Source organism: Eubalaena glacialis, chromosome 7, assembly GCF_028564815.1.
Source record: "Eubalaena glacialis isolate mEubGla1 chromosome 7, mEubGla1.1.hap2.+ XY, whole genome shotgun sequence".
NCBI classification, from domain to species: domain Eukaryota; kingdom Metazoa; phylum Chordata; class Mammalia; order Artiodactyla; family Balaenidae; genus Eubalaena; species Eubalaena glacialis.
The window spans coordinates 21,443,600-21,471,251 of NC_083722.1; the positions used below are offsets into that span (position 1 = coordinate 21,443,600).

Consider the following 27,652-nt stretch of genomic DNA (forward strand, 5'->3'; position numbering starts at 1 on the left):
CGTGATTCTCACAGTGTGATCCCCCAACAAAGTAGCATCAACATCCCCTGGGAACTTGCAGGAAATGCACATTTCCAGGCACCACCTCTGCCCTACTGAATCAGAAATATGTTTTAACAAGGCTCCAGGTGATTTGGATGCTGGCTACTGTTTGAGAACCACTGCTGTAGTCCATCTTCCTGCTTTCGAAGAGGACCCTCTCATGGCATTCCATATAGAGAAAAGCTAGTACCTATTGGAAACACAGGGCTACTTCTGAAAATTTCCTCTGCCTCTCCCAGTAACATTGTTAAATTTTCAATAAAGTAAATCCTTTACTTCCCCTCCCGTGGATACAATATTCTCTGATTGCTTTTTTTTTTAAGTACCATTGAGTTATGTCACTCTCCTTGTCAGAGACCTCCACAGGCTCCAAACTGTCAGAAAATCGAATAACAACTATTTCTTTTGGGGTTCAGGACACTGCACAAGAGGTTACTCCCACCATCTCAGGAGGTTTCTCCTCATTGTTTTTCGACACAAACCCTGAGAATTCTACTCTTTCATCCCCAAATATTTTCTAATATGAGGTCTTGGCTCAGGTTAGTTCCCTCATGAAGAAGCAGCTTTGTTCTCCAACTCACCCCAACATTTTCAGTTCGTTCCTTCATTCCAGCTCTAGAACAACCACATCACCCTCATGAACTCTATTTCATTTTAATAGATCATATGCTCCCCATTCACTAAATTCAGTCATATGGTCTCTTCTACTGCTCTTGGACCAGAGTGCTGAACTGGGATTTTGAGACCAGATGGGTCTGTGATTGAATCATTGCTCTACTGCCAACAGTGATATTCTCAAGAATCCTCTTTAAAAAAAAATTCTATAGTAAGACCAATATCATCCCTCAGTGTTGTTGCAAAGATAATAAAAGATAACTCAGCATAAAGCTTAATCCAAAACATACGAACTCAGAAAATATAAGCTTCAACCATCTTATTACCATTACCATACTTTTGGTATTTAATCATATTTTATTAGTTTGCTAGACTGCCATAACAAGGTACCAAAAACCAGGAGGACTAAACAATCAAAACTTCCTGTCTCACAGTTCTGAAGGCCAGAAGTGTCAAATCAAGGTGTCAGCAAGACTGGTTCCTTCTGAGTGCTGCAAGGAAGAATCAGTTCCATGCCTCTCACCTAGCTTCTGGTGGTTGCTGGCAACCTTTGGCATTCCCTGGCTAGTAGAAAATAACTCTGATGTGTCCTCCATCTTCGCATGGCAATCTTGCTGTTTTGTGTCTGTTTCCAAATTTCCTCTTTTTATAAGGCCACTAGTCATCTGGATTAACACTCACCCTATTGACCTTATTTTAACTTGATTACCTCTGTAAGGACCAAATCTCCAAATAAGGTCACATTCTGAGGTACTGGGACTTCAACATATAAATTTTGAGGGACACAATTCAATCCATAAAACATATATTAACTTCAATCTTTATTTTTATCCTATTATTTTGTATAATGACTTATTCTCTAAACTAGAGTATAGGCCACTAAAAGATAATGTCATTTTAAAAAGTACTATTTTAATCAAACAGAACTTTGCTTTACACAGAGTTCAGTATGTGCTTCTTAGGGGAAAAAAAGTGTAGATTTAATGAAATAGATCCATGAAGAGATTCTCTGAATGAGTTTTAAAGTTGTGTACATTATAGAACAGTCAAATCATAATGCCTTATATTCACATAATATTCTTTAAAAAGAACCCAAGACCTAGAAAAGACTAATATTTCTCAACTTTTAAATATGAGATGAATTAAGGTAGGCCAAGTTAAGATGAAAATATATCTACTGCTTTGGAAGTATCTAAAATAGTATAGGTTGTCATCCATTTCTGCCTCATTGAAACCATGAAGGTGCTAGAAATTTTGAAATTTAAACTTCTTTTTCCAATCTTACCTTCTGGTGTTTCCCAAGAAGAAACAATAGCACTGAGTAAATAAAAAGGCTTAAATTCCTAGGATTTTTTCCCCTAGTTAAATTTCTTAGTCCATAGGGATTTAGTCTCTTGCCTTTAATTCCACTGGTGAAGTTATCTTCAATTTTTTCAAAGGTCATCAAGGTAATTGCTTCTGTTTCCAGCATAAGCTTTGTTTTTGATACCAGGTAGTAGAGAATGATTTGTTTCTTTCATCATTAATAATACAGACTGCTTGAAATAGTCACCTAATGTCTGGCTTTAAACATCTTCACAATTTCTCCTGCCTCTGAGTGGTTCTCAAACTTAGATACTTACTAGAATCTTTTGAGGAGATGATTCAAAAATGTTTTCTAGTACCTGACCTTTCTGGACTCATTGAATCAGAATCTCTTCGGAAGAAACCAGGCATTGCTACGTTAAAAATCTTCCCAGTTGATTCTATTGTGCAGGCTCTCTTCTTCCTAAGTTAACAATGACATCTTGGTCCCTGGATTTCATTGTTCTCTATCCCATGGAAAAACTTGTTCAATAAGCTTTTTTCGTTCACCCTATTTTCTTTGTCAGTTGACACTTTTAGATTAAGCTACTAATAAGCCTCAAACATGCGTGTTCTTCATTAAACAGCTTTCATATAATGCATAGGCTTGCTGCCAGTGATACTTTACTTTACTATGGTTAAGAAAAAGAGCAGAATTATTTGCTAATTCAGAGTCTGAGATGATTGCTGAGTTGATGAGGGATATTCCCTTCTGTACCACTTTTTTAATTATTATTTTTTGGGGAATATTTCGAATGTTCAATAATGGCCACACATTGTCTTAAAATAGACATCACCAGTCACTATTGGCCTCTTTTTCCTTATGACAGGAGTGATTCAAATATTGGGCCTTCACTCAACAGTCATTACATTCTTAGTTCTTTGTATGGCTCCCACTAAAATTTCCTGCCTGACCCTAATTAGAAATCTTTAAAAGCTCAGATTCAAATGCCTGATACTTATCATCAGTTGGACAGTTTGGGGATATGTGTTAGTTCTTCTGATCACCGGGAAATGTGGAGTCCTATCATTTCCATGAGAAGGACCCATGGGAGGAGAAGTCCAGTAAACACTCAGAAGCCCCAGTAACACTATGAGTAAGAATAGTTGGAGAGCTCCTCCCTATAAGTGCCAAATGAGGGATAGATGGAGCCTTACCAAAACTCTACCTACCTTATTTCATCTCAGTCCCCAAATCCATTAAGCTACTTTGTAGCTGATTTAGAGTATTGAGCAAGTTGCTGTGTAACTGGGCTTTATGATACTAGATCCAATGGTGCATCAAGGGTCCGTGTTAAATAGAGATGCTCTATGAAGCCTCTGTCAATTCACAGGAAAAGAATACCTGAGAAAAAGCTCCTCACTCTTTACTGGGCTTTGTAGAGACTTAATGCTGCACAATGGGATACAAAGGATGGCCATGTGACCTGAGCTTCCTTTTAGATATTGAGTATCATCTGACTCACAATCCATAAGATTGTGCAAGCCCAGTAGCGTCCTTCATCCATGGATATCTTCCATAGTCACTTCCGGTCATCAGAGAACAGATACCAGACAGCCTTCCAAGGATGTATGAGTTCCATATAAATTCATATTTTGTACAGATATTTATATTCAGATATTTAGATTTGAGTAGCTAGAAAGCAATATGAAACACAGTCCAAGTACAGAAAGCACAGTAAACAAAAAACAAGTATGTTCAGTGGATAGCAAGGAAAACTGCTTAACTAGGTAAGAGTTTATGGAATATATGAAAATGTTTTCAGTTATAAGTAATAGAAACCCAACTCAGTAACACGTAATCAAAAAGGACTTTTTTTCTCATATAATTGGAAGGCAGTAGGTCACTTCAGCCATGGTTCTTGACCCATCTCTTGGCAATTTTCTCAGCTCTGCTTTCTGTCACTCCCCAGAGCCAGATCAACCATGCCTGTGGAATGAGTGGGGAGGAGTTTATATAAGATTTTTCCTTTAGTCTAATTGGGCCAACATAGTTTATGTGCCCACCTTAGACCCATAATGCTAATCAGGATAATGCTAGGTGCTAAATTAGCTTAAACTTGGGCTCACAAACCAAAGGAAATGGTATTTCATGCTTGAAGTTGCCCTCGATTCATCAAACCACACTCCTGCCGCTCAACAGATGAGGGTGAAATGTCAGCTCTAGATTAATTTCAGAAAATATATCTAAAAAGGGATCAAATTTTAGGCTCCTTAAAAGCTAGGTTAGAAAACGTACAGTTGATGCTATAAGTAATGGAAAGTAATCTGTTTAAGGTTGCATAAGACAGTGTAAAAAGCAGGTAAACCTACTGAACTGAGTAGGATGGAGAGAAAGAGGAGAGATAATAGAGATTATTGTAAGAATCAAAACTAATAAGTTTCTGGACTAGAGTGGTTATAATAAGAATGCAAATGAAGGAATAAGGGTGAGAGACATGAAGAAAGTATAACAGGATCTGGTGACAGGGGAGAGAAAAGAAAGAGTCAAAGATGATACCCTGGCTCAGCAAAGGTGGTGCCATCAATCTTAATGGAAAAATTGGGACATGGGTCAGTGGCTGGAAATGGAAATGAGTTGGATTTTACATGGTTTGAGCCTTTAAGAGAAATGACGCAGGATGCTGGAAAATTAAAATTAGCTCTTATGGGAATGAGAATTTGGAGGTTACTTACATCTGAGTAAAAGACATACAATACAGATGAATACATTTTCTAAGAAAAAGCAGGTAATCAGCCCCTATGCTTTATGAGATTAGGAAAAAAGGAGCCAACATAGGCGTCAACAGAAAGAAATGTCAGAAAGACAGGGCGAGAATCAGTACTATACTGTATTGCTAAGGACAAAAAAAAGAGGCAGGCAACTGATGTGCTGTGTTGGAGAGCACATCATCTACCTTGTTTCAAAGGTCGCTCATGATCTTTGAGAGAATAGCTAGGTAGGAAATTGTGTAAAGCCAGATTATAGCACGATAGGAAATGAGCACTTAGAAACGGAGGCAGTATAGATTTTAAGCTGGTGAATTCTGGAAGGGGGAAAATTAAGAGAAACACTAGCCTATTAAGGGCAACCTAAAGTTAAAAAAAAAAAAAAAGACAGGGAATGAAAGGGCATCTATACATATTTGAAGACATGAGGGAAAATCTCAATGAAGGAAATAAATGAAAAAATCTAGAGAGAGATAAATGAGGAAGGTTTCAGAGGTTGTTGAAGAGAATGTGCTTGGCATGTTAAAGGAGTCAGGACGTTTATTCCTTTGGGAGAAGAAAGGCAGGATAAAGAGATTTGTTTTGAAGTGGTCAGGAGGCCTCTACTAGAGATTTTTCTCATTGGAGTAGATGATGCTATGCAGGGGTGGTGGGGTGGTGGTGGCTGAATAGGGCTGGAGAATGAGGGCTGAGAGTGTGGGCTTATGACATTGACAGAGGAGAGAAGACAGGTCACTGCAGCCCTGTTCCAAACAACTGTGACTCTTCCAAACAACTCCCTTATCAGTCCCCTGCTCAGTCAGAAACAACTGATGTGGTTTAAACTGCCTGTTGGTAAATCATGATATGGCCCTACTGCCACCGAACCAATTGCCCTCATGTCTCCCAAAACAGCTCCAACTTCCTCCACCTGCAAGACTGAGGCTCCTCATCTAGACAAGGTGCTGGATTCAATAGTGAGGAGGTTCACTTAGAATTCCATATAAAAGACTTCTCATTTTCAGATACATTAATGCAAATTTCTGAGCCAGGCAATTAAGACCAAGATTCCTGGATACAAGAGGGTTGCAGAGAATTTGAAAGTGGGTATAAAAGATAAACAACAGGAGTTACTCCAAGAGTCTTCTCCTTTCTTCACTAATTACCAATTATTTGATGTTATCAGTTACTACTGAGAGTTGGATTCCTATACCTCTATTTTTAAAGTGTCCTGTGCCAGATGGAAAAAGGATTCTCTCTGCAAGGGTTAACTGCCTTCAGCCTCCCTCACTTTAAAGTCCAAATCTCTGCTTGGGTAATGACACAAGCTAATATTTTGCGCATGAAACAAGAAAGCTTCAGTCACATACAAGTCCTCCCCAGCCCGTCAGGAAGCAATGTGAAGAACTCTTTCAAGAAACTCTTGTGGCATACACGTATACTGGGAGGCAGCTTTCCCTTCTTCTACCCGAGTGTGGCACCATTTCTCTTCTAATTACTTGTAAGGGATATGACTAGTGTTTTTCCCAGAAATATTTCTCGCCACAGCCCAGCTAAACGTTGGGATGTAGCATCACTTTAAGCGGGGGGATAAGCATGAAGGCCACAGGCCTTGTTTTAGCCACACCACTTTACGTCAAAAGAAAAAACAAAACTTGAAATTGTACCATTTTCCCTTCCCCTTTTCATCCATCCAAATTGTCTTACCTTTTCTTTTCCCACAATGAGAGCCACTTAAAACGCTGGGACCTATTCTGTGGCAGAGCAAATAGATGTAAACTGGGGCAAACTTCATAATGGGAGGTAAATCAGTGCCACCATTTTTACACCATCTCCTTTGCCTCACTCCAACAAATGATAAGATGAGGTGATAAGAGGTAGAACTGGAGTCATACATGAATTCCACTGGGAATTGAAAATTCAAAATTGTCCTTTGAGGGTGTAGACAGACAGTTTTGTTGTTTCTGAATTTTAGTCCCAAATACAGTCAGTTTAAGCTATTACTCCTCCCTGTACTCTGTATGTAATGCAATGGGGAGGCTCCAAAAGGATCCAATGCCTACAGCAAAGACAATAATTCCTTCCAGGTTTCCATTCATTATTTGCCTTAGCATCAAAAATTCCTGGAATTCTTAAAAAAAAAAAAAAATCTTGGAATTCTAGAGATGGTCCAATGGCTATCATCACCACCAGGCCAAAGGGTCACATGAATATCCACTTTATTCCTTTTCCCCCCAGCTTTGCTGAGATATACCTGACAAATAAAATTGTAAGGTATTTAAAGTGTACACTATGACAGTTTGATATATGTATACACTGTGAAAGGACTCCTGAACATCTGCTTTATTCTAACGCAAGTGTAGGGGAAATGCTTTTTCTTAGTACAGTGGAGGCAAAAATGGAGTTTTCAGAACAATGCTTTTATTTAAGAATTAAGGGAAAACAAAAACATTAAAGCATAGGAATACATTGACTGAATACAAGTGTCTTGTTTGGTCTGAAATCTTGAAAAAGTCACTCTGACTACTTACCTGAGGTAGATTTAGGTTGGCACTGTTTCAAGAGAACCTCCATCCATCCCAGAAGTTACCTTCTAGTTTTGGTTACAGGCTCCCAAGTGGTCCTTTCCAACCTCAGGTTATTCTATATGAGTAATACCAACACCTTTTTCCCCCCATGGTTAAAAGCCCTCAGACCTGTTTCATACCCCCAAAGTTCTCTGTCTGAGGGATGGTCCATTCTTAATTTACTTAAAGACTAGAGACAATTACCAGGAAGATTAGTTGAAAGAAGGGGCAAGTCATTGCCCTGCCAAAGATACAAACTCTGTTCCCTTCTCCAAGTTCTCTCTAATGACTAACAAGTAGCCATAAGGACTAATTTTCATCACCACCAAGCCATACACCCAATACTATTTTAAGAATTACAATTGTCAAACATATACTAGTGATAGGCATGATTTTCACCAAAGAGAAACAAATACATCTTGTGTGTTTTATCACACCGAGCAACTTTTTATGGTATAAGAGCTATTTATGAAAATTACTAAAATACATCAGATCAAATAAACTTCTAGGACCTGTTTTCTAAAAGAAGAAAGAAAAAAACACCCTAGAATCAGATTCCTTATTATCACTATGAGCTATATCCTCTGACCCTAAGATTATCAAGGTCATCAACCAGTCATCAGGATCAAAGCTTAGAGCCATACACAAGGTGGCAGTGCAATAGTTGGCCACCGCCATGAGTCCGAACACCAACGCTCTCTGGAGTTCAGGATTTGCTAAGATAAACCAGAGGACTCAAAATACTTATTCACCAAGCCTACAGTCCCAAATACTGTAGAAGTTTTAAGTATTTATATTAAATGTCTTTTAATCTGAGGGAAGAAAAAAACCTCAGCAGTGTCCACTTACAGATCCCTAGATTAATTAGAGTATTTCTGGAGAATATTAAAGGTAATCATAATTATCCTGTTAAGTTGGAGATAAGTGCTTATCCTTACACCTCTGATGAATCTGCCAACTACTTTTCCCTTCTAGCATTCAGAATCCTACATTACAAGGGAAATATATACCTTATATTGTGGTGATTGCAGTCTTTTCCCTGGGAATAAAAAGTATTCTCTTTCCTTGGCAGAACCGAAGTAAATGAAAGGCATGTCATTATGCGGCTTGATTTGCTATAAACAGCAGGATAATGGAGTGGAAAAAAAAACAAAACACCAGCTTTTGAGTCACGATTCTCAAAATCAAAGTCTAGCTTCTCCATTAATAATGCATCATTATGTGTTTTACTCTGTAAAGTTTAAAGCCTACTCAGGCTTAAACCTTTCTTTCAGCTTTCTCTTAATTATTTTGCAAGGAGCTGATGAGGATATCTTACCATTGAAAGAAACATGATAAATGAAGTCACAAAAGTATGGGTACTAGCAAAAATCATAACTATTATCCTGGAACATGCATCTCTGAGTTGAGAAGAAATGAATCTCTAAAGCTGAAACTGCAAATACCAGTAATAATCTGAAAGATTTTAGGGAAAGGAAACTTGTGAGGGTATGCCTCAACTCACAAGTAAAAAGCTGAGTATTCTATCTCGTTATGAGGTTGGCCCTCCAAAGGGGAAGCCTTGGGAAGAGTTTTGATCTACGATAACTACTCCCTAGCCGCTTAGTTCTTTTCACAACCAGCAAAAGGTTCCCATGCTGCTATCAACACACTAGCCCCCATTCCAGCCAAGACTTACAAAATCGACAGAGGCAAAGTAAATGTACTTCTTTCCCCCAACAGTAACACATGCCACACCTTCTATCTCAAGGTTACAGTCCTTTTCTTTATTGGAGTTCCAAATTTTAAAAACTGTAAGTAAAGCAATCATTAAGTGGTTCAGATAAAAGAAAAGCATCTTTACCTGAGTTTCCCATCAGGCCTACTCTGACCTGCCCTAGCTCCTCCCAGAAAAAGTTTCTGGGTATCTAAAAAAAAACAGTTTACATATTGACTCATTAAAAGTCATCTCTACTATATGGGTCAACTAACTATGAGAACAGTTCTTCTCATACCTATTAAATGTACAGAGTCCACAGTTAGATCTCTTACTAGAACAAAATTATCTGCAGAGTAGGTTCTTTGGGGCGCAATAAGGTAGGGATTTCCTGCAAGGCTTTTTTTTAGACTCAAGGTTATTTATAGGGTTTTTCACTTATGTGAGTTCCCCAGTATACCACAAAAACCAATCACTGACAGAAGCTTTTCTCATTCAGAGAATTCATAAGGTCTTTCCTCAGATTTTTTTTTTTTTTTTTTTGGGGGGGTGCAAACCCAAGAAGGCTCTCCACCTAATGCTTTTGCCACCTTCAAGATAAATATAGAAATTTTCACCTGTATGGCTTCTCTGATAGGTAAGAAAGTCACAGTTCTGTTAGAAGCTTTCTTCACACTTGTGGGGGTCTCTCCCCAGTGGGGTGTTCTGACGTCCAATGAAATGTGCACACTCTCTGAAGCACTGTTGACACAGGGTATTAAAAATGCTGTCCACCAATGTGAATTCTCTTGGAATGAGAAGAGGTGACCATTGCTAGAAAGCTTTCTCACATTCACCAAATTTGTAAGGTTTCCCACCTGTATGAATCCTCTTGTGGGTGATCAGATACAAGCTTGGACTAAAGGTTTTCCCAAACTCAGAGCATTTGTAAGGTTTCTCATTGGAGTGGTTGATAAGGTTCTGTAAGGACAGCTCTCTGGGCAAACCATTTCTCAACTTCCTACAACTGCAGATTCTCTGGTCCCCAGTGAAATCTGAGCTCTGAGGAAAGTCTGAGATTTGCTTAGAGTTCATCTTAAGGAGTTCTCTTACATTGTAAATACATTTTTTATGGCATTATAACTTCTTGTCTGGTCAAGACATTTGTGAGGCTTCTGATGCATGGGGAGGGCTGAGCTCAAGACCTTTTTCACCCACATCACAGATATACGGTTTTTCACCGATGTGGACTGTCTGATGTTGAAGAAGGGCTGAGCTCTGGTGAAAGCTTTTATCACAGACACCATATTTATAATGCAGCTCCTCTGTCTGAGTTCTCATTTTCTGTTGGGCAACAAAGTCCATGCCCAGGAGGAAGCCACTCTCACGTGCAGACCACTGATGTGGTTTCTCTTCCAAGTGAATTCTTTGATGCACAATAAGGTCTGAACTACAGCTGAAACTTTTCTCATATTCCAGGCATTTAAAAGTGTGAGTGTGAGTTGCCTGGTGCCTGATTAGGTTGGCGCTCCGAGTAAAACTTCGCATACATTCTAAGCATTTATACGGCTTCTCACCTGTGTGGACTCTCTGGTGTACAATAAGGTCTGATTTCTGGCCAAAGCATTTCTCACAGGCACCACACTTATAGGGCTTCTCCCCAGTATGAACTCTTTTATGAACAATGAAGGCTGAACGGTGTCGGTAACTTTTCTCACACTTATTACATTTGTAGGGCCTTTCACCAGTATGAGTTCTCTGGTGGCTAATAAGATCTGATTTCCCACTAAAAGCTTTTTCACACTCCAGACACTTAAATGGTTTCTCACCTGTGTGAGTTCTTCGGTGTCTTATGAGGTTTGTACTTCGGCTGAAGCATTTGTCACACTCACTACATAGATACGGTTTCTCGCCTGTATGGCTTCGCTGGTGGACAAGCAGATCAGAGCTCTGACCAAAATTCTTGCCACAAATATCACATGTATAGAATTTTTTACCTGCATGTGTTCTCTGGTGTCCTGAAAGGGCTAAGTGGTGCCAAAAGCTCTTCTCACATTTGCTACATTTATAAGGTTTCTCATAATTGTGGATCCTCTGGTGTGAAATAAGATCTGAGCTTTGGATGAAGGTTTTCTCACACATATCACATCTATAAGGTTTCTCCCCAGTATGGGTTCTCTCACACATAATAAGAGCTAAGTTTTCACAGAAGTTTTGCTCACGTTCAAGGCACTGGTATATCTGATCATCTATTTGAGCAATCTCATGCACATGAATAAAAATCTTTTTACCCTTCTGAGGGCATACATGATATATTTTCCTTTTTTGAGTTCTCTGATTATACCTCTCTTCTGAAGTGTACATTTTCTATGGCTCTCTCCTAGGGAGTTTTCCACTGGTCTTCCTGACCCATCATTTTCTTCACAGTCATTTTCTCGATGAGAACTTGAAAGATACATCTGTTTTAGGCCTTTCAGTCATGAGCAGCTCCTCTCTGCAAGTTTCCAGCATCATATATACTAATTCTTTACTTGGTATTTCCAACCCTGTGAGACAAAGAAGAAGTATTATTTATATTCCTTTAACTAAGAAAAAAATGCTCAAAATTAAAATTGCTGCAGAAAAGACAGAATTTCTGCATCAAAGTCCACAAGTGCTCTAGGTTTTACAGGGGTTGAAAGCAGTTAGTTTTCCTCTTTGCTAGTATAAAACCAATCAGCAACACATACAGGGCAAGTACCAGGAAGAATTGTTTCTTTAATGAACTCAGGTGATCTCAAAACCAAGATTCCTCCTCTTCCCTTGGTTCAACTGAATAATCAAGACGCCTAATAATTAGTATGCCTGCTCATGAAGAAAACAGTCCAAAAGGGGCTATGAGTATCTGTGCAGTCCTTTCTGTAGTAAGGTTTGGAAGAAAATGGTTAATGATCATTAGAATTCCCAGTGCAAAGAGAGAGAAAGTAAGTTTCTATGACTATCATCCTAGCTGTGTGATGTCAGGTAAGTTACTTAATCACTCTGTATGTAGTTTCCTCATCTATAAAATGGATTAATGATGGAAATTATCTCACATCATTGAGGTGAATAATAAATTAATCACGATCTATCTCATGGTAAGCACTCTGTGTTAGCTATTATAATAACTATTATTATGATAAAGGGGCCTAAGATCCTGCTTTGATATGGTCGTATGAGCACAAACCTTGCTCAAAAAGAAAAATCCCAACTTACTGCTGATAAAAAAAAATAGGATGACTTCGCTTCCTATTTTACTGAGAAAATCTAAGGAAGCCAAAAACCAAAAACATAAAAAAAACACTTCCACATGCTCCCATCACATCAACCAACCTCTTCCAAGTGTGGTCATGCACTCTCCATCTTTCCTTCTGTTACCACGGATAACAAACTGCCCCTGCTCAACCTAAGGACAACCTGTCCATTGGTGTACTGGATTCCACCCCTTTTTGCCACAAAGACATCACTCCTGCAATCTATCCTCTCTCTCCTGCAATATCAATTTGTTCTTTCCTATTGGATCACACTAATCAGCAAACTAGCTGTTACCTCTCTCCTAAAACAAAAGCACTAACAAGAAACTTCTCTCAACCACCTCACGCTCGATCTATTGTCTCACTTCTGTTTTTCTTTACAGCAAAATTCCTCAAAAGAAATCAATCTGTTTATTGTCTTTAATTCTTATTTTCCAAGGTTTCTGGAACATACTCCAATCAAATACCCTCACCACTCCACCAAAACTGCTCCTATTAGAACCTACCAATCCCTAGGAAATCTGACTCCTAGTTACCACTCCGACACACTTTCCTGCTCTTCTCGTGTGTACTGCACGCTAGTCACCTTGGCCTCTTTGCTGTTGTTCAAACAAGCCAGGTCCATTCCCATTTCAAGGTCTTTGTGCTTGTAGTCTCTCCCTGCTAAAGTGCTCTTCCTTTAGATCTTCAAGGCTCCCTCTCTCACCTCACTCAAATCTTTGGTAAACTGTCATAGTCTCAGTAAGGCCTGACTGACCATCCTATTTTAAATTATGACACACCTCTACCCCAGCTGACCCACACATACAACACTCCTTCTCTCCTTTCCTGTTTTATTTTTCTCCATAGAATGTAAGCCCCTAAAGGACAAGGATTTTAGTTCATTTCATTTCCTGCTGTTTCCCTAGCACCTGGGACAGTGCCTGGCACAGAGGAGGTATGTTCACATATAATGAGGTACTATGTAGCTGTAAAGCAGGATGAAGATAACCTTTATGAATTGATGTGGAGCAATTTCTAGGATAAACCGTAAATTTTAGAAAGCAACGGTGTAAAAAAGTATGCTACATTTTGTGTAAGAATGAAGTAGAAATGAGAAACTACACATGTATCTATTCATTTGGCCAAAAAGAAACTCAGAAAAGAAGAAACTAATGAGTTTGGTTATCATCACAAGGTAGGTGTAAATGGGATCAAAAGGACAGGAAAATGAAATTGGTACCAAAGGGTGGATGGAAAGAAAGTCATACTTCTGTTAGTATATACATTTTTGTAAAACACACATTTTTACTTTTTAAACTGTTACATTTCACATATTCAACAAATACATAAATACATAAATAAATAGAAAAGCTGGGGGAGAAAAAAATTAAAATGGAATACAAATAAAAACAAACAAGTCTGTATTTCAAATTAATAACAAAACCACCCAGGAGGGGGAAAAATAACTCAAGTAACTTTATAATACAGTATTAGGATTATATAAACTCAAACTAAAGATAAAAAGGACTATAAACAATTACTGAACTCTAATTAGTAGGAGTTTTCCCCCAGAGTGGAAAAGGTTCACTACTTAATGTATAGCCTAGGAATAAACAAATAAATAAATATAACGGCACCCAGATGCTTCACTGTCAGCGAAGGGGGTTACAAACACAGAAAAGGGAAAGGCTAGAATGAACTCTGCATCTGTAGTGTTTAACTGGAATTAGAAGTATCAGTATGAGGTCAAGGTTTTTAAGTATATACAGAAAAAATAGAAATGTGTGTATGTGTGAAAGTGTGTACTTTTTTTCTACTAATGTCTAGCTGAGAGGTCACAGAAACGATGAAATCCCAGTAGTAATGAGCACATCAAGCACTTAGAGCATGGTTTCTAAACACCATTTCCCACTGAAAGGAATCAAGGCTCACTGGAGAAATGGCTAATTCCAGGGTTTAGAAAGTACAAGATGAACCTGGAACATCTTGTTGTGTCAGAAAATAAGGAAGTGCTCAAAAAGTGGTGACAATATGCCAAGAGGACCCAGGAGCCAGGCTGAAGGGGCTGTCACTATACAAATCTGGAACAAACAACATCAGAATAAATAATGATAGTGATAACTTAGTAACACAATACGAATCCATGAATCCATACTCATTTAAAAAGTGAATAAATAGTCTGCCGCCGCCATATTGTCTGTGTGAAGAGAGGGGAGAGCGGCCGCTGCCACTGCAGCTTCCACCACAGTCTGAAGAAAACAGTTCTGAAACAAGGTCTTACCCCCAGCTGCCTCTCAACACAGTGACGGCCATCTCTCCAAACGTCAAGTCCAGCTTTGTCCGCCAACCTGTCTGACATGTCGGGACCCGTGCCAAGCAGGGCCAGAGTTTACACAGATGTTAATACGCACAGACCCCAAGAGTACTGGGATTACAAGTCACATGTGGGGGAATGCAGAAATCAAGATGACTACCAGCTGGTTAGAAAATTAGGCCGGGGTAAATACAGGGAAGTATTTGAAGCCATCAACATCACAAATAATGAAAAAGTTGCTGTTAAAATTCTCAAGCCAGTAAAGAAGAAGAAAATCAAGCATGAAATAGATTTTGGAGAATTTGCGAGGCGGTCCCAACATCATCACACTGGCAGACATTGTAAAAGACCCTGTGTCACGAACTCCCGCCTTGGTTTTTGAACACGTAAACAACACAGACTTCAAGCAATTGTACCAGACGTTAACAGACTATGATATTCGATTTTACATGTATGATTCTGAAGGCCCTGGATTATTGTCACAGGATGGGGATTATGCACAGAGATGTAAAGCCCTATAATGTCATGATTGATCATGAGCACAGAAAGCTACGGCTAATAGACTGGGGTTTGGCTGAGTTTTACCATCCTGGCCAAGAACATAACGTCCGAGTTGCTTCCCGATATTTCAACGGTCCTGAGCTACTTGCAGACTATCAGATGTATGATTATAGTTTGGGTATGTGGAGCTTGGGTTGTATGCTGGCAAGTGTGATCTTCCGAAAGGAGCCATTTTTCCATGGACATGACAATTATGATCAGTTGGTGAGGACAGCCAAGGTTCTGGGGACAGAAGATTTACATGACTATATTGACAAATACAACATTGAATTAGATCCACGTTTTAACGATATCTTGGGCAGACATTCCTGTAAGCGATGGCAACGCTTTGTCCACAGTGAAAACCAGCACCTGGTCAGCCCTGAGGCCTTGGATTTCCTGGACAAGCTGCTGCGGTACGACCACCAGTCATGGCTCACCGTAAGAGAGGCCATGGAGCACCCCTATTTCTACACTGTTGTGAAGGACCAGGCTCGAATGGGCTCATCTAGCATGCCAGGGGGCAGTATGCCTGTCAGCAGCGCCAATATGATGTCAGGGATTTCTTCAGTGCCAACTCCTTCACCCCTTGGACCTCGGGCAGGCTACACCAGTGATTGCTGCTGCCAACCCCCTCGGGGTGCCTGTTCCAGCTGCCGCTGGCGCTCAGCAGTAATGGCCCCTTCTGTCTCCTGATGCCTGAGCAGAGGCTGGGGCGTCCACTCACTCCCTTGATGCAGTTTGCGCCTGGCGGGAAGGAGTGAAATACTTCAGAAGCACCGTGTCTGAACCGTTGCTTGTGGATTTATAGTAGTTCAGTTATAAAAAAAAAATTATAATAGGCTGATTTTTTTTCTTTCTTTTTTTTTAACTCAACTTTTCATAACTCAGGGGAGTCCCTGAAAAATTATCTGCAGGTGGAATATTTCACGGACAAATTTTTTTTCTCCCCTTCCAAATTCAGTTCCTCATCACTAAAGAACAAAGATAAACCAGCCTCAATTCCGGCTGTTGCGTTTGGGTGGAGATTTCTTCCCATGCCCACCATTGCTCCCCTACCATCCCACACCTTGAGGTTTGTATTTCATGCTCTCCTCCAGAGATTACAAAAATGTAGCTTCTTGAAGGGAGGTGGGAAGGAAGGAGGAAGGAAGGACCCAACCTATAAGAGCAGTGTACTGCTAGTCACTTATATCACTTTACTCCGAAAGTGCTTCAGTGGGGTTATACTGGTGAATCTAGTGGAAATATGTCTTAGTTACAGTGAGATGCTGAAAATCTACCCAAAGTGCAGACAGGTCCTGAAAACGACTGTTCAGTATGAATCATGTCTTATTGACCTAACCTAAATGCAACTCACTTGTAATTTAGTTTCAGTTCAGTTTAAAACTTTAATACCATCCCTCCCAGGCTCCTTACCTTGGTCCTCTCCCCTTTCATCTCCCAACATGCTCTATAGCTGGTAGGAGGGGGAAGGCAAAATCTTTTTCAGTTTTCTTTGACTTGGCCCTTTTGAATTCAGTTAGTTACTGGGTATAATTACTGCTTTTTACAAAAGAAAAAAACATTGTCTATGTTGGTTTCATGCTAGCAACTCTTGAAGAGCTAATGAGAGATGTGGCTACTGCATTTTATTTTAAGCTTTCTACCTTCTTTTCCTCCTACCTTCCCCTTCCCTCACATGCCATCCACTGAGAAGACCTGCCCCTCAGTCTTGTAAATGTACCTGAGAGGTAGGAGCAGAGCCACTATCTCCAGTAAAACTGAAATGGTAGACCTGTAATTGTGGGAAAACTAAACTCTCTTGTTACAGCCCTGCCACCCCTTGCTGTCTGTATATATATAATACTTTGTCCTTCATATGTGAAAGATCCAGTGTTGGAATTCTTTGGTGTAAATAAACATTTGGTTTTATTTATCCCCCCACCAAAAAGTGAATAAATAGTGAGCGAAAAGGGAAAGTTTTTTCTTATATTAAAAAATCCAACAATTAAATGTAGAATAAATGATGGAATTAAAGACATCACATGTCCAATGAAGAGTAACAACTGTTTCAGGCAAAAATATAGTGGATGAAAGTTTTATGAGAATCAGGATTATTTACACAATCTGAATATATCTCCCCACTAGATATTTAATCATTACAAAGACAAAAAAAGTAACTTCACAGTATAGAAACCTGGAAGACACCACCTTAACCAAATGATCAGAGTTAACATCACCAGTGACAAGATGTATAGTTGCCTCCTAATATGATGCAAAGAGAAGAACAGAACATCACTTCTGTGCTATCTTGCCAAAAATGTATAACCTGAATTTAATCATGAGGAAACATCAGACAAACCCAAACTGAGGAAAATTCTGCCAAATAAATGGCCTAAACTTAAAAAAAAAAAAAAGTCTAAAGACAAAGTCTGAGGATATGTTCCACAATAAAGACATGACAATTAAATGAAATGGGTGATGGTGGAATGGCTCCTGGACAACAAAAAAAACTTATTTTTCTTTTCCTACAAAGGACGTTAGTGGAACAATTGGCTAAACTCCAATAATGTCTGGCGATCAGATAATAGTATTATATGAATGTTAATTTTTTGACGGTGATAACTGTAATGATAATATAAGAGAATAGCCTTGTCTTCAGGGAATAAACAATTGAGTATTTAGGACACGCTTTCTCAACTAGAGTTCTGGCAAAGAACGAAGCCCTACAGAAAATGACTTGAGTAACTATTTTTTCAATTCTCCCAAGGATGGCATGTAGCTAGTATCACTGAACACACATGGGAGAGAAGTTAATTCATTGCATACCTATTACTTCAGGGCTTAGCATGTCTTAGGACTTTAGGGCCTAATTCTCTCGTAGTTTGAGATGAGATATTATGTCTATAACTTACTCTCAAAAGGTTCAGAAAAAATGTACATATAGGTACATGTATGTATAGAGAAATTAGTATAGACAGACTCATAAAACAAACATAGTAAAATGTAAACATTTAGGGACTGTGGGTGAAGGGTGTATGGGTATTCTTTATATTATTTTACAACTTTTTTGTAAATCTGAAATTACTTCAAAATTTAAACGTATCTTATTTTGTTTTTAAGAACATGGGAGCTGAGGGCTTCCCTGGTGGCGCAGTGGTTAAGAGTCCGTCTGCCAATGCATGGGACACGGGTTCGAGCCCTGGTCCGGGAGGATCCCATATGCCGTGGAGCAGCTAAGCCTGTGTGCCACAACTACTGAGCCTGTACTCTAGAGCCCACAGCCACAACTACTGAGCCCACTGCCACAACCACTGAAGCCTGCACGCCTAGAGCCTGTGCTCCGCAACAGGAGAAGCCACCGCAATGAGAAGCCTGCGCACCACAAGGAAGAGTAGACCCCACTCGCTGCAGCTGGAGAGGGCCAGCGTGCAGCACGGAAGACCCAATGTAGCCAAAAATAAATAAATTTAAAAAAAAGATAAGTATATATATATATATATATATATATATATATATATATATAAATTTAAAAAAAAAAAAAAGAACATGGGAGCTGAGAGTTAGTATATTGTGATAGTTAAAGCTGAATGTTCAAACTCTGGAATCAGATTTTGGCTCAAATTCCCACTGTGCTCTTTTGTAGCTATGAGAACTTGGGTAAGTTACCTCCTTCAGCTTCAAACTTCAATTTCAATAAAATAACTAAGATACCATTACATATCTTAAGGAGTTGCCATGGGAACTGAGACACTGTCAATAAAGGACGTGGCTCAATGCCTGGGTCTCAACAGATGCTCAATAAATGGTAGGTTCTATTATTTTCTTAATTCCATCTTCACAGTCACAAAAACACTAACATTTCTTGAGCTCATCCTCTGTGCCTGTCTCTTATGCAAAGCCTTGTTCAAAATCCATTTAAAATAGTTAACTAAATAATAAATAATAATCAGTTAATGATTAATATGAAGATTAAGCAAAAACCAGAAAAACATTTATGGAGAATGCTAGGAGAAAAAGGAAGACTTTAGAATCACAACTAAGTAAAGATATGCATCCGTACAGACAAATAGCTACTCTAAGATGCTGGCTGTATGGGAGTTTTGTCTTTTAAAATGTGTATGACTGTTAAGGTCAAAAGGAGAGTAGAGTGGAAATAAACGATTCTGAGCATGGTCATAGCCTGGTAAATGAATTACAATATTCCCTAATTTTATCAGCCCAGGGTATCATATTTGCCCTAAATAGTCAATCAATTGTAGGGCACCAAGGAAAAAAATTAAAAATAAGGAAAAAATTAAAAATAAGGAAAAAATTAAAAATAAGGAAGTCTTTTAGAGGTCAGCACCTAGAAAATAAAATACAGTCTGGCTGTCAAAATTTAAAGTAATCCATGACACTTCCCTAGTTCAAAATACTATAACTGCTTCCTACCACTCTAAGAATAAAACCTAAAGTTTTCACTGCGCTGCATAATATGATACCTCCCCCTACCTTCAGCCTCACACAACACATCAGAATCTTTACACTTGCTCCTTCTGCCTAGAATGCTCTCCCCCCAAGTAGCTTGCTCCTTTATTTGATCAAGTCTCTGACTGAAAATTATTTCCTCAAAAAGAGGCACACCCTGACTACTTCATCTAAAATAGCTACGTCCCCTTAGCCTGTTTTACAATATTTCTCTTCATAGCACTTATCATCATCCAACTTTGTGGTATGTATCTTATATTTGTTAACTTATCTCTCTCCTACTAGAATATAACTTCCATTAGGGTTAGGACTTAGTCTTTTGTTCACTGCAATAGTCCTAGTGTCTAGAATACATTTGTTGAATGAATGAAAAATATGAATGAATATCAGAACCAAAAAAGAGCCATCATCATCCTCTAAGCCTCAGTAGCAATGTAACAGGCTAGGCTAGTAGCCCTGGTTGGTCCATCTGGCAAATCCAAATATATACTTCAAGTCTTAGCTTCAGGGTACCCTTCGCTAAGAGGTTTCTCTTACCTCTTCCTAGGAAAAGACTGGTTCTCTCTTCCATGGCTAGGATCAGAGTGCACAGAATAGGCAGACAGGTTGAGTACAGAACTTCAAAGCCCAAGGCTATCCTTACAGTTAAAGGATGTACGTGACAAGCAGATAAAGTTGATAAAGTGTTATCTAAAAAACTAGATAATGATTACTGTATCAGGTCCCAGGCTAGGGATTACCTCATTTATTTTTCATTGATTACATGGATTATCTCATTTAATCTTCCCAAGATTGTAAAATAGGTATGAATACCAATGTTTTCGCCTTACAGATAGAAAACCTGATGCTCAGGGCAGTTAAATAACTACATAAGAACTCACAGCTAGTAAATAGCAGAGCCAGTATCTAAATCTCCATCTTCTGACTCCAGGGCCTGCTTAAGCATTGGGCATACTGCCTTTTGGGGGCTGCAAATCAATCACAAAGGAATTACTAAAAGCCTATTGTGAATAAACCTGTTGAAAAGGAGTAGAAAATACACTTAAATTGGTAGGACAGGACTCGGTTTTAGCACTCTGCTATCTCAGGAGCTAAGAAAGGGTCATGTATCTTCTTTCCATGTATCTTCTCCCATTCCTCCTTGTCTCCCCCAGTTTCCCTCTCCTCCGGCCTCAAAACTCCACCGTTTATAAAGAAACATACAGCCTGGTATGTTACTTACCATAACAACAAAGACTCAAGACTATCTTCCTTTTGGCTCCAAAAGGTCTCTAGTCCATAACTATTCACAACACTCAATTCTTCCCTCTCCTAGAGGAAAAAAAAATCAATAATGTAGAAATTTATAATTTTTGTGAAATTTATAACTTTTCTGAGGCTTGGACATCGAAAAATTGGTTCCATTTACTCCCCAGTCTGGTCAGTATCTTTCAACCGTAACTTACCTCTTCCCACCTTTCCTTACATTCTGTTTTCTCCTGCGAGAAGCACCTGCCACTGGTAGCCATCAGTTCCTTCCCAACAGCTCTAGACAAAACATCGAGAATCCCTCTGGGTAATGACTAACCTTAACTTCATAATAAAGCCCTGAGTCCTGTTCTACTTGTTTCAACTTTTACCTCAACTTCTGAGATCAATGACCCATTCTTCTACCACTATAAACCTCAAGATGCAGTTGATAAGTGCATATGATACAAAGCTATATATAATGCCTGTTTCCAAAAATGGTTATGGAATGATTAAACAAACCAGATTTTTCTGCATACAGATTCGATGCAACATGACCAATCTCTGCCTTAAAGATAGGGGTGGGCGGTGGGTGGAGAACATTCAACGTCCTTGTTTTGTTTTTTCCCCCCAAAGTGAAAGATACACTTAGATCACTTAGAAAAGTGCCTGGCAGTGTTTACTATTATCTCCAGGAACGATAGTACTAAGCTTCTCTTCCTTCAACTTTTCATTGACCTCCTTTCAGTCGCCGTCAGGGGGGGCTCCCAAACCCTGCTCTGTTGCGAGGACCAGAGGCTGCTCCTACCAGGCGGAGGCCGATGGGGTCTCCGGTCCCGCAGAACCCCTCCCCCGATCCCTGGGCCCCGCAGGCCATGCCCCTCCCAGGCCCCGCGGGCCGCGCTTACCACGGCAGCAGCCGGCGCCGCCCCTCCGCCTGGGACGGCACTTCCGGTTACTCTCCGGACATTCGGGTTTGGGTTTCCCGGCGGCCGCAGGCTCCGGGCGGTAAACCTAAGGGCCCACCTTCGGGAAAAGAAGGAAAGCCAACCTGGGAGGCCGACGAGAGCCAGAAGCAGCCCCCTTTGCGTTGCTCGGCGAGGGCAGTTGGGGCCAGGCCATCCAGGGGGCGCTTTAAGGGCCGACAAGGCCGGCTACCCGAGCCCTTTCAGCCTAGCTGGGAAGCGGCCGGCGCAGCCCCGCCCCCGCGAATCACATGATCACCCCCTGTTCAGCCACTAGGGCGCTCCACCCCCGGCCTCTGGGCCAATAGGGGCCGAGCCTCTGGACAGGGGGCGGGGCTCTGGGGCGCCTGCGCTCCGGGGCCCTTGGTGTTTCGGGGCGGAGCGGTCGAGGACTTTATTTAGGGATCCTTTCTGATGCTACGGACGTCTGGGGGTGACGAGAGGACCCCACTGCCACCTTGTCTAAGAAGCAACCCTGTTTATATTACAGTTTCCGACTTATGTTCTCTTTCCTGAAGGCTGTTAAAAGAGGACTCGAGGCAGGAGTAGCCTCAGAAAAGATGGATGCCACCGACCCTGTGGAAAACACCCCGAAGGATCTGGAAGACATGGAGGATCCCAAAACATGCTGGAAGCGCTCCGTCACCCAAGATGTGGCCAGAGAGATGAATGAAATGCTTTAAAGGGGGGATAATGTTGGCTTTGTGTGGGTAGAGAAAACTGCAGAGGAGGATAGGACTGCTCTGATTGTAGGAGGTTTCCCAGTCCTTCCCGGGCTGGAATCAACTTAAGTAATCACCTATGTTTGGGTTGGAGCAGAAATGAGATTTCCTTCAGAGAGAAGTAAATATACCTATATCTACATCTCCCCTTGCTCAGTTGTTCAATGAAAAAAAAGTTTCCTAAAATCCTTCAGACATCAAAGGGGAAGGATTAGTACTAGGAATATAGAGGACAAAAGGCTGGGTAATGAGACCAAGAACTTGGATTGGGAGAAAAATACTGAGTTTAGGGAGTGGTGAGAGCATCATCAGGGTCATAACAGTCGTTTATTCAAGATTAACTAATCATGTTCCTAATTCTGGAATTCTTCCCCAGAGGAGTTGCAGCTTAGTTTCACGTTTGTTTTTAATGAAAACTTCCAAGTAAGGCCCAAATATTCTATCCAGAGCCTTCTTAATATTTGAAATAATTTTTAATAACTTTAGAGTATGTGATATGTTCCAGACATTGTTCTCATCATTTTACACGTATTATCCCTTTAACTTGTAACAAAAATTCTATGAGTGATGAATTGGGAGATTGGGATTGACATATATACACTAATATGTATAAAATGGATAACTAATAACCTGATATATAAAAAAATAAATAAAATAAAATTCAAAAAAAAATTCTATGAGATGTTTATTATTATTTTGATCTTAGGAGAAAACTGGTGCAGGAAGAGATTGAGTACCTTGCCCAAGATCACACATTTAGTAACTAGTGAAGCTGAAATATGAACATTCATACCAGAGCCTGTGCTTGCCATCATTGTACTTATAATGGTATCACTATAAGTACTATGAGTTGAACTCTTAAGCTTTTTCTTTAAAGATACATTGACCTAAGCAAAGAGCTCATTTTATTCATTGTCTCATTCACTCAACACGTGTTTATTGAGCACTTCCAATTCACCTGACACGATGCTGAGTGTTAGGAATTTAAAGGCAGGAAAGACTCAGTCCCATTCCTCTAACGGTTCACAGCCTACTATGGAGAGAGCAAGTGGTGTGATAGAGGTAGAAGTTACATAAGGTAGTGTGGGAGCAGAGAGAAGGAGCACTTGTTTGAGAAAGGGTCAGAAATGACTCTGTAGAACATGGGGCATGAGGTGAGGCTTGAAGGAATGGAAGCAAGGAGTTGAAGATGGGACTGGAATGGAAGATGGGAAATAGGTCAGAGATGTTTTAATGTGATTTCAGTTAATGGACTTTATCTTGTAAGAAATGGGAATCCATTCACGGAGTAGCTCAATTATCCCCAATCTTAAAATCTTTAGAAGGATGATTTTATTTTAGTTTTACATATAGAGAGAAGCAAAACAGGAAGCCTGGAGACAAGGATAAAGAATAAGATAGAGTAGCCAGAAAATTAGGAAAATGAAAAAAATGGGTCATGGCAACCAAGGGAGGAGAGGTTCAGTTAAAAGGTTATTGAGAGCAATGTCAAATAAAGAGATCAGATGAGATAGCACCAAAGAACATTGGATAAAGTTTACATGAGAATTACTATGTTCTAAGTGCTGTTATAGGTACTTTATAGTATTAGCTCACTTAATCATCCAACAACCCTGTGTGCTTTACTTCTCACAATAACCCCATATTATAGATGAGGAAGATGAGGTACAAGGAGGATAAGTAGTTTGGGCGAAATCATGCAGCTGATGAGAGGCAGAATGGGGATTTAAACACTGGGAGTCTGGCTTCTGAGTCTGCGCTTGTTACCACTACCCTATCCTGCCTCTCTAAAGAGGCTCTGCGGAGTTTAGAAAAAAAAAGAGGTTTTTTTCTTTAGTAAGGGCAGCTTCTGCCGAGTGTGGTGGAAAGGGAAGTAGGGAATGCAGGTAGCATCATCTTTTCTTTCAGAAGCTTGGCTATGAAGAAGAACAAAGAAAGACCATCTCTAGCATGGAACACAGGACTTAAACAGTGAGCAGGGCCTAGGGCTTCAGGGTTGGGGAGATTTTAATATGTTGCTAAAGGAGACAAGTTCATAGAAAGGCTGAGGATTCAGGAAAGGGGTATTTGATGCAGAGAGGCCACTTAGGAGACAGGAGAGGCTGAGGTCTGCAGTACGAAGAGGAACTAGCCTTGAATGGGAGAAGGAATCTGAGATCAGAGCAGGAAAATATATCTGTGTTGCTTTAGTCTTGTTCAGAAACCCTTACTTTTAGAATTTGGAGGGAGGAACCCCAACTAGCCATAGATACTGTATTCATCAGTCTCCCATCTATTCTATTAGTCATTCGCCAGAACCCTGATTCAGAGGATTTTTCTCACAAGAAATAATCTTCTGTCTGATTGAATCCAAAGATAAAAATCAGTAATATATTTTTAGAAAATAAATCACCATGTTCATGTTTCAACAATTCCAGTAGGATAGCATTGCTGTTCTTCACCTCCTGATTTCCCAGGGTAGCTCAGATTTTCCCACTGAAGTATAACCAAGCAAGAGGAGAATGAACAAGTACCTCTAAGTGTCTTCTCACAGTTGGAAAGTTAATTTGGGTGTCTCATTTTATCTTTAAAACTCATGCAATTTGCATTCTACCCTGTGATCTAGTTGGGCACTGGAAATAGAAAATTTAAAAAAATTCGTTCCTATCATTAATAAATCATAGTTGAAAAATGAAATAGATATTTGACTAGTTCAGAGGTGGCAAATCTATGGGGTAAATTACTAGTTTCCTCCCCCATATCCATGGCACTAACACCAATCAGTTGTGAATTTTCTTTTCCACTTTACAAAAACTTAAGCTCAGTTACCTTCTCAATACAATATCCACTGTCAGTCAATCAGGATGGATTTTGCTTTGCTACCCCTGTGCGTGAGAGAAGTTTAATTCAATAGCATATGAACTAGAGGAAAGATCTGTACAAAGTACCATAAGAATGTTGAAGGAAGTGGGTTATTCTGTCTGGAGGGATCAGAGGAGACTTTACAAAAAGAGATAGGCAGTCTATGGCTGTTATGATTGCTTTGTTCCACAACTCTTCAGAGAGCCAGGTTTCTTCCAGTTCATTGTCCCCTATTCCCTGGAATGTTGCCTTTATCTGGTAGGTAGAATTCTAACCATCACATTCACATTTTAGACAGAAAGATGGAGGAAGAGACAAAGAAGAAAAGGCAAAGGGCATGCGCCAGCTTTTAGTAAAGGAAGTTTCCAAGAAGCTGCCACACAATCATTCCACCTGCATCTCATTGGCCAGACCTCAGTCACACTGTCACATGGAGTAGCAAGTACTAATCCTATGGATGAAGGTGAATATGGATATTACATGGGAATCTGGGATGGGGGGAAGGAAGAAGGGAAGTTGCTTTGTTAAATACTGGATTAAATCAAGTGGTCTATTTTTCATTTTCTGCATGACTCTTGTAGCTATAACCCCCCCCCCCATAATGTGCATGTTCATCTTCTTCCATAGGAATAGAACCCAATATTTTTGGAAAGCATATGGACACCAGAATAAAAATCAACTCCCTTGCAGCTACAGAGCATAATGAGACAATGATAGTCACTAAATAAGAAGGGTAACAAAGGTAAGGAAATCTGGAGAGAATCAGCTTGAAGAAGCAAAAAACGAAGTTGGTAGTATGGAGGGCCCAGTAGATAAAGAGGGAGTGAATTATGTGAAGAGGACAGAACTTCCTTTGGGAAATCTGATGAAAAGCCACCAGGGATTTGGCCATATCTGAAGTCCCCTTTTAAAAGAGCTCAAGTGGAGGGAGCTAGCTCAAGTCTGGAGGGGAGAAATAGAGGGAAATTTCTGAGTGTGTCTTGTTTTATCCTGTTAGTGGCTCCATTCCTTCCTTACCAGAACATGTTTCTCTCCCAAGGAGAACTCAAGGAACTAAGTTGAGTTTCTGTCTTGGCCCTCAACCTCGTGGCTCCCCTCTTGCTGAAATAGACTTCTATCTCCCCTTACTGAGTACAAATCTTGTTCTTAGACACTGACATTTAGCAGTGTCTGGGACATCTGTTTTGAACATGATCTTTAGCTTTCCCCTGGTGCAAAGGGTTAGCAGGATCACTTACCCTTTGCAACCGGGGCGGCTATAGAGAGAGTGGTTACTTTGTTGCCGGCTAGGTCTTTATTAAGTGGGTATTACTGACTCAAGCCTATATACACAGATGCTTTGATTGCTGTAATTTTCAAAAAAAGTTCTCCTCCTGTACTTGAGGAGGTCTATCATAAATCTCAAGTATAATCTTCTGCCTCAAGTGTCTTCAGGTTGTTTTTCTAACTTAAATTTTTTTCAAGAAATGGTTGTCACGTTTTTTTTTTGGCATGAGTTTTGAGTTAAACAAAACAAAACAAAACCGAGATGAGCACCTTGCATCAGTCCTCCAGGTAGCCCCCAGACAGGTTAGAACAGACCTATACGATAATTTGAGAACAAGGACTGTTCTGCTTTCTTTGGAATCAGGCAGCGGCCTCCCACACTGGGAACACACACTTCTGTCTTTAAGTCTGCTGCTGAGCCAGAGGGGGAGTGGGGCAAGAGCAAGTAAACATGCCACAAAGATTCCTACCATTTTTTAGTTGACTTTTTCTTGATTCAGCTTTCATTGGTTCCTGTAAACTTTGGACTACCTTCCAGAATTCTCATGAAATTAGCTTTCACATTTTCTGCTTGTTTTTAAATGTTTTTGTCAAGGGACAGAAACTTAGAGCTGCCTGCTCTGCTTTCTTGCCCCAAATGTTTTTATAGAGCATCTCAAACTCTTCCAAAGAAATTCTGCAATATTAATTCACAAAACACGTGAACATAACTGAAGAATCCTTCCCCTTCTGCAGGCTGAGGAACAATATCTTTAGGTTAATAAAAACTTTTGTGCTTTTGTTGATGTGTTGTTGATATCGATGTTTGCTAATGTGTTTAAGACAACAGAAACCTTCAAAACAAATAAAGAAGAACCTTTGGAATTTGGGGGATAAAGGAAGAAAAAAGAAAAAGAAAAATCAGGGAAAACATAGTAGAGAAATAAGTTAGGGCTCAACAGATTGTTTTGTAAGCTAATACATGGGCTCTTCTTTTTAGAGAACAATTATGTATTAACTCAACATCAGCCTAGCCAATAATCTAGGTACACAGCCTGAACACAATTGGGACAAACAGTTTTAATTTACTCATACAGCTAATATGTATCAGCTAATATGTATCTATGCATGTGACAGACATCATGCCCCAAAATTGCTCTG

At 39.9% G+C, this 27,652-nt stretch overlaps 1 protein-coding gene and 1 pseudogene across 2 annotated transcripts; one reads left to right on the top strand and one right to left on the bottom strand.

Annotated features, from left to right (window-relative positions):
- Nucleotides 1–8,568: 8,568 nt before the first annotated feature.
- Nucleotides 8,569–21,913, bottom strand: ZNF322 (zinc finger protein 322). Of its 2 annotated transcripts, XM_061195841.1 has the most exons (4): nucleotides 21,627–21,913; nucleotides 20,937–21,018; nucleotides 20,714–20,802; nucleotides 8,569–11,477 (listed from the first exon to the last, which is right to left on the bottom strand). In XM_061195841.1, the coding sequence occupies exon 4, from the start codon at nucleotides 11,293–11,295 to the stop codon at nucleotides 10,087–10,089; it is 1,209 nt and encodes a 402-aa protein (XP_061051824.1). In that variant the 5' UTR covers nucleotides 11,296–11,477; nucleotides 20,714–20,802; nucleotides 20,937–21,018; nucleotides 21,627–21,913; the 3' UTR covers nucleotides 8,569–10,086. The 2 variants fall into 2 exon arrangements, with proteins under 2 accessions (XP_061051824.1, XP_061051823.1); XM_061195840.1 differs by lacking the exon at nucleotides 20,937–21,018.
- Nucleotides 14,422–15,728, top strand: LOC133095023 (casein kinase II subunit alpha-like; annotated as a pseudogene).
- Nucleotides 21,914–27,652: the final 5,739 nt, after the last annotated feature.

What these genes read in the sequence shown, in the direction of transcription:
- ZNF322 (XM_061195840.1), bottom strand. Translation starts at nt 11,295, where the DNA reads ATGTACACTTCAGAAGAGAGGTATAATCAGAGAACTCAAAAAAGGAAA.